The 13,345-nt window shown below is 38.1% G+C and overlaps 1 protein-coding gene across 6 annotated transcripts in view; it reads right to left on the bottom strand.

The window, feature by feature from the left end:
- Window positions 1–13,345, bottom strand: part of ERC1 (ELKS/RAB6-interacting/CAST family member 1) — a 368,179-nt gene that overhangs the window by 222,637 nt on the left and 132,197 nt on the right. For all 6 annotated transcript variants that reach the window (XM_067008464.1, XM_067008463.1, XM_067008466.1 and 3 more), the window contains one exon: window positions 12,321–12,514. In XM_067008464.1, the coding sequence (XP_066864565.1) occupies window positions 12,321–12,514 (194 nt within the window). The remainder of the gene's footprint in view (window positions 1–12,320; window positions 12,515–13,345) is intronic.

Consider the following 13,345-nt stretch of genomic DNA (forward strand, 5'->3'; position numbering starts at 1 on the left):
AAGAAACATGTAAAAGAAGAAAAGCAAAACAGGCCAAAAACTGTCAACAAGGTGGTAAGAAAGCTAGCAGAAAACAATGTCACATAAACTATTAAAAAGCAGAGCTCCAAAATGAAGAGAGAGAGTCAAAAATCTAACACCCCAAAAATGCCAGTAGGCCCGAGACTGACAAGTCCACTAAATTCGGCAAAGAGTACCACTGAAGCAATTTTGGCACAGCACTGAGAGAAGATTCCGAATTATACTGCTGTGGAAATAAATGGGAAGTGTGAATGTGGAGGCATCAAGCATAAATGATTCTTTCAAAAACTGTGCAAATAAACAGAAAAGAAAAAGTAAAAGGTAAAAGTAAGATACTGTAATGAACTGAAACCAACAAAAAGACACTGGAAGGATTGCTTCCATGTCTTTTTAAGGATGGGAAAACCAGGATATGTTTTATGTTTGGGAGAGTCAGTGGGAAGAAAGAGAAGAAAAACAAGGAAATAAGGAGAAGGAGGTTCAATTTATGGAACAAGCTCGTGAGAACTGGTCAGAGAGAAGGAATGAACAGAGAGTTTAGCCTCAGAACAGAGCTGGGACATCTATCTGTCCCACTGACAAATGTAAGGTAAGGATGAGCGAAGAGAGACATTCTGAGGCTGCTGATACGTAGAGAGAAGGAAGAGGATGGTTAAGAACCTCTTCATGAATTAGATTCGTATAAGTAATTATGAAACAAAGGTTTATTTATTTTTTTAACATACTCACACCCCAAACTGCTTATTATTATTTTTTTTTTCTTGTGGTACGCGGGCCTCTCACTGTTGTGGCCTCTCCCATTGCGGAGCGCAGGCTCCAGACGCGCAGGCTCAGCGGCCATGGCTCACGGGCCCAGCCGCTCCGCGGCATGTGGGATCTTCCCGGACCGGGGCACGAACCCGTGTCCCCTGCATCGGCAGGCGGATTCTCAACCACTGCGCCACCAGGGAAGCCCCAAACTGCTTATTTTTAAAGAGTCAAAGGTAAGAAGACTTTTTCAGAAATATCGTCAAGCACTGAGAAGAAATATCAGGGAGACAGATTTGGGAAAGAGAAACTTTTTCCCAAAAAAAGCCTCAATTTCATCTTTCTACCTATAATAGAAGTTTCAGCACCTGAAAAATAGAGTCTGAAAATGTCATTACAGAAGGGATACGGCTTCTTTTATCATCTTCTACACATGACATAACACAGCTTTGCACTTTAATAGCGACAGGAGTCAAGAGCACAGTGTAGTGTTTTAAAGACCCTGAAACGTATGGCTCCGTACTACGGTATCCTGGACCAAACAGGACTCCATGAAAAAAGCAAAAAGGAGTAATCATAACAGCTCCATTTACTGACTGCTCACCTGGTGCCAGACGCTGTTCCAAGTGCTACCTGCATTAACTCACTCAAAGTTTATGACAACCCTTCAGGTATTAGAGAACGACTCCAATTTTACAGATGGGAAAATTACAGATGAGAAATCTACCTAAGAACACCTGAGCAATCTGGGACTCTAATTCCTAGGCTAGCGTGCATATCATATAAAAAGCCCTGAGGATGAAATGAGAATATCTGGCTTCAAATCTAAGTACTACCACTAACTAGTTGGTTCACCCTAGATGTAGAAATCATGTTCCCTAATCTCAGATCCTCATCAGAATAACAATCTGTCCTGTGTAACCCACACGCTGACCAGTACTTTTATAAACAGTAAACATATATGATGTTGTTATTATTAGAAAATAGCTGGTAGGTAAAACGCATGTGGTTTTAACAATATTTTCTGAACCCTATCAGAAATTCTCACAGCTTAATTTGCATTGCCATGGCTCATATGCAAAATAAATAACTTCTAAAATGCAGGTTCCTGATTGTTTTCTGCCAGCTTCCATTACTAATTTACTTACTAACGAAGATAGATGAGTTAGAGTTACTTAACGGACTCTGTGCGTGTGTTACTTGCCTAAAAAGTAGAAATTCATGAACCTCTCTACATACTTGCTGGGAAGATCAACTGAAATAAAGCCTGTAAAGCTTGCTTCTCCCATAGAGCCTCTGGCACATGAACAGCAGGACTGGTGGTTGTTTCTGTCACCACCAGTTCTACCATTCAGCAGAGTCACAAAACAAGCCCCACACTGGAAGGGTATGTGTAGGTCTGTGTATGTGAAATAATTCAAAGGTTCTTATAAAAATCCACAGACTGTGGCAATTTTCCCTCCCTCCTTCATGCTGCACTTTACCTACTAATATAACAGCCAGAATGTCTCTGGATGAAAATATAATAAAATTAAAGCAATATTTTTCACCTCCTCACTCCTCTAGCAGCTTCCTTTCATCCTCGTTTCTCTCTCAGTCCAAACCTGGTCAGTCTGATTCTCGCTTTCTGACCACTCTCACTATCTTTTGAAGCACAGAACCGTGAATCCACTCTTCCGATAAATCTAAGATTCATGACATTTTCTGCACTCTTAACTGAATTTCTAGACATCTCGTTCCTGGGATAAGTTCCATCATTTCAGTTGCTTACAGGAATTCAAGACAACGTTAGTATACAATGTTCTGTTACATATCTTTGTTTTAGGACAAGCATACTGACCTTGAGGTGAGACTGAAGGAAACAGCAAATCCAGGAAGAAAGTGTGAAAGAGAAAGTTAGAAAAAATTAGGGCAATATTCAGAAATAATATTATTCACAGACATAGACAAAATATAAAGCACAGGATTAGAGAAAGAAAAGGAGTCACACAGATTCTGCACTGGCAACAAAAATTAGCAATTTCAGATTTTCAACAACTGTATTTTCAGATTCGATTACACCACTGTACCTTAAGGTAAGTTTCTAAAGGAACAAATTTTGTCTAAAATTTACCATTGTCCTAGGGCAGGAAAAAAAGTAGTTTCTTACATACAAAGGAAAAGAAAAGAAGGCTAGCTGCTCCCCTTCTCGTTTAAGTAGATAACTGTGATCCTACAAGGTCAGTCAGCTTAGTTCCACACACACCCATCTTAGAACTGACAACTCCTTTATCCACCCCAGTTCATTTCTTAGACCCAAGTTACCCAGGAGCAAAAGCAGAAAAACACTGACAGCTTCAGTTATTCTGTAGAATACAGAACTCTAATTCATTTGGAAAATTTTGAAATAATTTTCTCAAATGTGAAAATAATGTTTTCCTAATTACACCCATTATTTCTCATTCCAAATCTATCAAATCCACCCCCAATGGTGCAAAATCTAAAAGCAATAATGAAGAATATATGGCTCTATAAACATCAATTCATTTCCAATACTGCTCAGCAGAAAGAGATGCAAAGTAGCCTTGCTTCATATTCCTACCCTAGCACGAAGGCCCTGAGGTTCATTATTGCTTTTCATAACAACAGGCAGTTTTCCCTTTTTAAAAATTAATCAATTTCATCGAACGTAGTATCGATATTATCCTCCAAATACTTAAGACTTCTAACAGCCAGTGCCATCCAGCTTACCTTCAGGATCTAAATTTTACTTTAAGAATCGAAAACAAGAAGCTTATTTCTTGAATGCAAGCACCATTTCAACTTGAACTTTAATGTTTTCTAATATTTCAGCACTAAAACGAGAGTTTTTTAAAACTCATTGTCAGAATAATGAAAGGCAAGGATAACAAGATTTATGATCGCCATTATGTGAGATAAATAGATGAAAAACAGAGAGACAAAATGACAAACCAAACTCCTCACAACCACGCAGCGAATATACGTGGTGGACCCATGAGAGGAATGTAGGTCTGCTGACACACCTCCTGGGCGTGCTTCGTATGTCCTAAGATGCTTACAGACTCCTGAAGGGGTCTACAAAAATCCATGGATCTTTGGCATTTGGAAAACAGTATGGAATGCAGACAATGTTCAAAGTCAAAGAGAGGGCAATCCTTTATCTAAATGACTGTTCCCTAGGATCTTTTTTATTTTTGCTGGTTATGACACATTACGTTGGAATACTTTTAGATCAGCAATGACACTCACTGAAATCTCATATAGATGCAAAGCTTTATACGAGACACAAGAAAATCCCTGAAAAAAGAAAAATTAAGCTTATTCCTGTCGAGAGTGAGCAATCTTAAGGATCTTTTTAACTATTTTATGGTTCAGGAGTCATATTTCACTTTGGCATCAAACTTCAGCTCTTGGGAAATAAATTTAGGAGAAAAAAAATCTGCATATAGAATAACTATATATAATTCTAATGTTTCCAGTGTGAAGTAAAAACTTGAGGTAACCATCAAAATTTCTATCAAGACTGTAATAAATTATAAGGTGCTGTGCCCACAAGAAACTTTAGGAAGATGGCCTAATAGAATTGACTATGTAAAGCTGTATGATTTATTCTTCTTTTAAATGAAATCAGTGAAATTCATCTCAGAGGAAGAAGAAAGAAACAAGCGCCCACCCCCTCCCCTGCCCCAGAAAGCAAGCTGAAGCCAGCAGAATCAGATAAAGAACCAGTCACCTTCCGTTTTAACACTCGCAGCATCTCGTTTTCCCTTTTTCTTTTCATTTTTTTAAACACAACCCATTCTCCCTCAAGAAAGCACACACCATCACTGCACTCATTTCTCCTCTTTTCCAACTACGTCAAGACCACATTCACCGACACTGTCCTTCGTGGATCAAAGATACATGACTATACATTTAAAAGTAAGGAAATGCTTTAAGGAACCATTTTCCTCATGGACTGTATACTAGTTTACGCCAAATCTATATACAGCTTAATATTAATTTCCCTATGGGAGATTTCTGAAGACATTAAGCTGAATGATCAATTCGGGATTTCTTTACAGAAAAAAATTTACAAATATGAAGATTAACTATGTAGGTTTATATTCTCAGGTTATACTGTGCCATAGATGCCTGAATATACTGTGATACCAGTATAAAATCACAAACATAAAACCCACTTTCCCAATGAAAATGTCAAAAAAATTTTAGGTCAACCTAAGCAAATGAGCTTTCAGGATGCAGTTAAAACAGTCAAATATCGAATTATAATAGTAAACATATTCATCTGGTTACACACATTTAAAATGGAATACATGAGAAGATAACGTTAATTTGGAAATACTTCCTTCCACCCCGAGTCACTGAAATCATTTTATTCACTCTCTTTGCGCACATCTTCAATATCAATTCACCAAAGGAGGAAGATGCGCCATTACTTTATGTATTACTAAGAAATAAAAAATATAAACCAATTAAATCACACCATTATTTATTCACGTATCCCAGTCTCAGTGATGTTATCATGTAACAATACAAGTTAGAATTGGTATTTCACTGTGACAGAAGAGGAGAGGTTATCTATACTTTTGTTTAACCTGCAGATAGAAAAGTAATCCTATTGAATTATATTAAATAGGAATACTTTATGCATTTACTTATATTTTTACAGGAAGAAAAGTATATGTGCAATGGTAAACATATTACAAACATATTACAAACAAATATAAAAATATATGCAATATAACAAACAACAGTATAAGGGACTATTAAATCTCCATCTGTTTGATGAAAGGTCTGAATGTGCGGGGGATGGGAAGATAAAAGGGAAGAAATGTGGGATGATTAGACAGTAAAATGAGAAAGGAGCTGTGTCTCTCTGTTTTAACGTATGTATTTATTGGGCCCACAACAATGGACAGTCTTGGGACAGAATGTGATAGCTACTATAACAAAAGCACACAAAAAAAGATAACAATGAAAAGGGGTCAAATTCCCACAAATGAATAAGGGGAAAGAAAATTTTAGTCCAAGAGAAAATACTCAGAAAAAGCAGATGACAAAAAAGTATTCATCTCCTAATTCTAAAGCCCAGTTTTAAAGAAAACGAAGAGTTAAATCTACTAATATCAGACCAAAAGTTGGAAATATCCTGTAAACTCTTAAGTTTGCCAACACATTTTGAAAGATTTATAAAAAATAAAAATAACTCCATTTTCATTACATAAAATTTCAGATACTAGTAAGCTTTAAAAGCAAATAAAAAAACTTAAAAGGTCATATCCTCGAGCCATGAGGATTTAAGCCTAGTAACTATCTTCCCTAAATTCTCCAAATACCACCAGGGAAGTACTTTCTCTTGCACATGCACACGTGCAAATAACACCACAGACTAAATCTCACTCCTGGCATGACGGGAAAATGAGCCCGCTCTTTGTGTTCAAGCTCAGTTCATTATTTTGGTCTTGAACTACAGAAGTATAGATTCCTCTCACTTACAAAATGAGGTGAACAGTTGCTGCTTTAGTAATTTAGACAGTTACTTTCAGTGGCTAGCTACCTTGAGCCTGAATTCTGAGCAAACGGGGAACACCTTTGCTTTAAAAAAAAAAAAAAATCAAGCAGCTCCAAATCTTATGAATAGATCATATACCAGTTTTTTAATAGAGCCAGTTGTTTCTAAATCAGAATGTAGTTCCCTTGGAAACATTATAAACACAGGTTAAGTTTTCTTGCTAGTCCACAAAATTTAAGTTTAATCATGATGTAAAAGCCTAGAACTAATAGTTCTAGATGAGGTCTGGAAAAGACAGTTAGCAAAGAAAATGAAAGTGACCATCACAAAGCAGAAAAACTAAGTTTCCTCCTGTTATGACTACTTACAAGACTGGCCCCCAAATGTGTTTATGTACCTATACATTATGTGTGCGCGTGCGTGTGTGTGTGCGTGCGTGTGTGTGTGTGCGTGTGTGTAAATAACAACACTGATTCCTGGTTCTCTTGCCTTCGTCAGAATAGTACCAATAGCAGAACACTATCCTGGCTTTCCCTCTCCATTTTACATCTCCATCTACACTACAGTTCTAGGACCTAAAATTAGGAGCCTAGGATCCAAAACAACCTGCTAGTCTTCTATCCAAACAACCTCTCAAGCCATTATCATTTAATACTGGTCACAAAAATTAGAAGACCAGACTTAAGAGTCTGAAGTTCAACAAGAAGCCCCTTCTCTATAATAATTCTGCATCCTGGAGCACACATCAATTGAGCATGTTAAGTATTACCTCCCAGGAGAGCTCAGCCAGACCGCAAACGGAAACCTCCTCACTGAAATGTCTAGGTACTGGCTAGCTGGGGAAGAATGCCCCCGCCAGCCTGCAGAGGAGAAGCCCGCTCCTTGCCGGAGCTTCGGTCTTCTGAGGCTAGACGATAGACTCCTCGAAGGCAGAGATTTTGTTTGTTTTGTTCCCTGTTGTGTCCCCAGAGCCCAGAACAGCGACCAGCAAATAAGAGCCTTCATAAGTAGAAAAATTAATTCATTAATTAATGAAGAAGGAAAGGGTATATTTTGTGGCAAAAAGCAGAGTGAGTTATGGAGAGAAAAACTAAACTCACCGATTGGCTACTATTCTCAAGAGCTTGATAACTACGAATCTTACTAACAGTAGTGTTTTTAGAGACGCATATTTAAAGGGAGAGTAACCAGGTAAAAGGAATAAGGAATAAAAAGAACTTTAGGGCTTTCAAAGATTAAACATGTCTAAGAAAATATGTCCTTTCTTCTCATCTTTTAATCCCTTCTATAAATTTCAAAACACAACCTATATCCACAACCTATAACCTATATCCAATCTATATCCATTAAAATTCCAGTTTTTATATTCCCACAAATCAGGAAATATAGTAAATCCAAATTTCTTATAATTTAGGTTACACAATAATATTCTATTATTCTTTACATCGCTGAAAATTCCTAACTTTCATAAACCAAAGGCAATCCTTGATACCTAAAATATGTGAAAAATCAGAAGATGGGTGTCATTCTCCAAACATAAAAGTTTCTAAGTGGGGGCTTCCCTGGTGGCGCAGTGGTTGAGAATCCGCCTGCCGATGCAGGGGACACGGGTTCGTGCCCCGGTCCGGGAAGATCCCACATACCGCGGAGCAGCTGGGCCCGTTAGCCATGGCCGCTGAGCCTGTGCATCCGGAGCCTGTGCTCCGCAACGGGAGAGGCCACAACAGTGAGAGGCCCGCGTACCACAAAAAAAAAAAAAAAAAAAAAAAAAAAAAAAAAAAAAAAAAAGTTTCTAAGTGGGATGTTGAATCTAATTTAAATAAACTTCATATTAGAGTAAACTGAGGATTTCTAGTGCAAACACCAAACTCTGCAGATTCATTAGTGCTTCTGTATCAGAAGAAAAAATGTAATAAAGCAAATACAGGAGCAAAATTATGCACGGGGGATAATGCTCCCAGTATACTGCCATGGCACGGGTATTTAGCTAAAGGGACATGAGTGAAAGAGCAGACAACAAGCAATTCTTTCAGGAGTCTGAAAAGATACTACTATCAGAATTTCATCAGCCTACATTACTAAACATCTTAAACATTATGTCAAAGAAAAGGCTATTCATCATGCATTTAAATAGAAACTATAATGTGCTCATTTTAGAAGAGAAATATTCAATTTACATTTTGGGTTCCTCATGCTAATCTAAATCAATCTACTTATATAACATGTCAATCTTTAGGTTTGTTTTTACTATTATTTTCTCCCTTAAAATCATCTGTGGAGACTATCCAGAACCACCAGGTGATGACTTTGTTGAAGTGTCAACCTGGGTAGGCTACAGCACCCAGTTAACTTAATCCAACACTAATCTAGATGTTGCTATGAAGGTATTTTGCGGATATAAGTAAAGCCTATAATCCATTTACGTAAAGGATTATCTGGCATTTACTATGCCAGATAATCGAAGTGGGCATATCTCAATTCTTTGGAAAGCCCTAAAAGCAGGTTTCCCAAGGAAAGAAAAGAAATTTTGCCTGCGGATCACAGTTCTGGCCCATGCCCACGGGAGTTCTATCCTGCAGGTGATCTCCTCCTGACAGCTTTCCCATACACGTTTCAGACTTGCTTAGCCAGCTGCTGGTAACCATGCAAGACAACTCCTTGTAATAAATCTGATATATAGATCATATATGTGTGTGTGTGTGTGTGTGTGTGTGTGTGTGTGTGTGTGTGTTTGTATGTATCTCTCCTACCGGTTCTGACTCTCTGGTTGAACTCCAACTGATACACACCATAGTATGGAATATAAATTTAGAAATAGTACTTCTTAGATTTAATTGGGAAAAATATTTTGTATTTGCAGATGTATGGGTAGGCCTACATAATCCACGTTTTAAAACTGCAGTAGCTCAAGACACTGGTACAACACGAAATCATCTGGCACGAACTACTATTGTTCTGTAAGAGCAGTGTAAGGGACTATTGGTTTTTCTCAAGACCACAAAGAATAAGTCTGGGAATTCTTCATGATTTAATCTAAACCTATTCATATTGGAGAATCTTACATAAGTACTAGGAAATTTTTAAAGAATAATAAGAATTTTCTTTAGCCCAATGATAACATTCTGCTGTCATTTTTGCACTTAGAAGGTTGCTGAACACCCGGTAAAAATGCATGCTGCTTCCTGAATTAGGGTGTGGCACTACAGCTGCATCGCCTGAGAGGCTACTACTTAAAGGGCACTCCAGCAAAAGAACCACCACATAAAAGATGGGCTAGAAATCAAGAATAAGACAATTATATCCAACAATATCAGAATCTTACCAGAGAGAACACATACTTTATCCACAAGCAATGGACCTAAGAGGTACTGTTCAACTGGATATATAAACCGGCTGGTCTTTAATTCTGATCAAGCAAAACCCCCAGCAAGCCCCAGAGGCAGCAAGAGTGGCAGCAGCAACTCCTCTAGTAAAGAACTGTAGCCTTACTTAACACTCACTTTCCCAGGAAGTCCCAAACAAACCCCCTGACGGTGCAGGGACAGAAACGTGGTGTGGAAGGTACAAAGTGCGGGAGGCTGGCTTTCTGAGAAACAGCATGGCCAAGAGGGATATGAACACAGACAGACACAGAGACCAAAACCCCTGGAATAGGACCAGGATAAGACAAGCCAAAAGAAAGGTGAAGAAACTCAGATGATAAATGACAGGGAGACAGACACCCACACACAGGAAACAGTGGAATAGCAACATAAGAAGCAAATGGTTAGTAAGAAACACAGCAGCCACACACACGCAGCTCAGTACTAAAAATCTGGGAAGAAAAGGCATAAAATAATTCCAATCATCTTTTATTCCCATCTTAAACTATGCTGCTCAATAACAAATTACAAAGCCAGTAGCAATTGAATTTTTAAAACTTGTTTCTTTTCTTGGTAGCCAAGAAACTGTGTGTGGAATCTTAAAATAAGATTACAATGTTACATGACCAGAGGACAAAATTCTATAGTACTTTTTCAAATTTATAAGTAATATTCTGTGGGAAGAATAGATCATTTACAACTCTTTCCCAAAATGTGAGTAATATGGTGGCTAATAAAAGCTATCTGGTGTGCTTTGGATATCAAATATAGATTTAATTCCATTTCTTACTCTCGTTCAAATCACGTCCATCTCCCAAAATCAGTATTGGGTCCAAAACCGAATTGAAACATTTTTCAAGCAAGGTATCTGGAATAGCAAGCAATAATTTCAATGCAGAGTTCTAATACAAAAAAATCAAACTGAAAAATAAAACTTTATCAAGAAATTTCTTTTCTGAAATACTGAAATACATTTAGTGGGAAGTCATGAATCCAACAGAAGTATCGTATTTTAAAATCTATGAAATTAAGATTTGAATAAAAGTCTGATTTCAAAAAAAAATAAAAAATAAAATCTATGAAGTACTGCTGTTGATTTCAGGGTGACACAAAAGCAAAGAAAAGCATGTACTCATTAAGTATGTAAGGAGAGAGTGTGTGTATGCGTATGTGTGTGTGTGTGTGTGTGTGTGTGCGCGCACATGTGCTGGGGGTAAAGATGCAGTGCAAACAGGGAAGATGTACAAAAAACACACATAATCTAATCTTGAGACTCTGATAACTTGTTAATTCTGACTTAAAGAACTTTATCCACCCATCTTATCCAGAACCAGACCAGAAAACATGAATAGAGTTAATATCAAAATAAGAGGAAACAAATGAGTAGGTGATCAGCTCATTTATTCACACTTTCAACTTAGTGAAGAAGAATTGTGAGGGTTGGACTTTATCCTTTTAGTTTTTTGAAAATCAAAATTCTATGGGTACAGGGCTTCCCTGGTGGTGCAGTGGTTGAGAGTCCGCCTGCCGATGCAGGGGACACGGGTTTGTGCCCCAGTCTGGGAAGATCCCACATGCCGTGGAGCGGCTGGGCCCGTGAGCCATGGCCGCTGAGCCTGCGTGTCCGGAGGCTGTGCTCCACAGCGGGAGAGGCCACAACAGTGAGAGGCCCGTGTAACGCCAAAAAAATAAATAAATAAATAAAATAAAATTCTATGGGTACAGAACTAGAGGAAAAAATTACTTCTAGGGGAAAATATCAAGTATACCAATATCCTAAAAATTTAAAACTTAGTAAACAACTTATGAAAGTATTCTACTACTTTCCAACATTCAAGAGCATGAAAATAAAATACTTCTATGAATCAGGCCCAAAGGAGTCACACGGATTAATGACTTCATTCTGTCACTGCCAGTCTCTCTGACTGTTCAGAATACAGTGATTAATGCAGCTCTACTGGAAGAACTATTTCTATGCACTTGTGAATTTATGTTAAATATATGGTGTAAAGGAAGAGGCCAAGAGGCATACGCTTTATCTTTAGTACAAAATACCCTTAAAAAAGGCACAGAAAATTCCAAGAGAGCTATCTGGATGGTTCTGTTTAAACAAAGCTCATTTTGAAGAAGTCAAAGTCAGAGCTCAATAAAAAATCACATCCAAGTCTCCTAAATTGTCCTGAAAATGTCCCTCCTTCTAAATTTGACCTATGTACCAATGTAATAGCTTGCTTCTCCACAATACAGAGTCTAAAAATTCACAGCCCAAAAGAGCAACAGCTCAACATAAAAGGTCTAAACCAATTAAAAATTTTAACTCCTTGAACTTGAGGTTCATTTGTTCCTTAAACAGACAAATAAATAATTAGAGAGCAAGTGGCTCTCCGCACTCTCTTGATTAGCCAGTAGAAAACTTTAATTTCTTAATCAATGAATACTTTCTCTTTCCAATCAATGATGCTGAAGTCCATGGCTTCCCAAACTGTTCCACTCTGTGCTGCTGTTCAGAGACTGCAACAATGAAGTTACACTGACTTAGAATAAAAAGTAGGTAATAAGGTAAATTCAGAGAGGCAGATACATTGGAAAAATATGTCCCGAAAAGTACATAGTTTTAAAACCATCCTTCAACCTTTCTAACGTAGAGAGTGCCTCTTCAGCTTCCCTTTCCTTACCTTTCCAACTCAGCAATCTTCTTATCTTTGTCATTCTTCTCATTTTCCACCTCCTTCAAGATTTCCAAGAGGCGGTCAACTTCTGCCTGGGCCTTGCTAGAGTCATCTTTGTACCTGGCAATCTCTCTCTCCAATTGCTGTATTCGATCACTCATCTCTGGACTGGCTCTGGCTTCCAATGCTGCCTCGTGTGCCTACAAAGAAAATGTCCAAATCCTATCAGATATACATACAGTGGCAGTGGGCAAACCATGTCCCCCAAAGCCACCTATACTTCACTTTCAACAGGGTATTATCAAACATCTAATAGCTAGTCTTCAATTTATAAGGTTCTTCTCTGCTTAAATATTACATAGACAAAATATCACTACACAGTTAATTTTTTTTTTTATAACTGGAAGTTTGTACCTTTTGACCACCTCCACCCATTATACACACACACACACACACACACACACACACACACACACACACACACACACACACACACACACACACACACACACACACACACCCCTCCATTTCTGACAACTACCAAGCTGGTCTCTGTATCTATGAGTTCAGTTTTTCGTTGGTTTCTGGTTTTTACATTCCACATATAAGTGAGATCATACAGTATTTGTCTTTCTCTGTCTGACTTAATTCACTGCCCTGCTTTTAAAATGTAATAATGCTAGGGAAACACTTATCTACTAGAATGGGATAAAATCTGAAATATGATATTTAACAATTATTCTGGGTTTTATATTTTATTACTAAACTCTTATCTCAATATTACATTAGGAAATACGCTCTCATTTATTTTAAGACTTTTTTTTTTTTTTTTTTTTTTTTTTGCAGTACGCAGGCCTCTCACTGTTGTGGCCTCTCCCGTTTCGGAACACAGGCTCTCGACGCGCAGGCTCAGCGGCCATGGCTCACGGGCCCAGCCGCTCCGCGGCATGTGGGATCTTCCCTGAGCAGGGCACGAACCCGTGTCCCCTGCGTTGGCGGGCAGACTCTCAACCACTGTGCCACCAAGGAAG

Source organism: Kogia breviceps, chromosome 12 (assembly GCF_026419965.1).
Source record: "Kogia breviceps isolate mKogBre1 chromosome 12, mKogBre1 haplotype 1, whole genome shotgun sequence".
Classification (NCBI taxonomy): Eukaryota; Metazoa; Chordata; class Mammalia; order Artiodactyla; family Physeteridae; genus Kogia; species Kogia breviceps.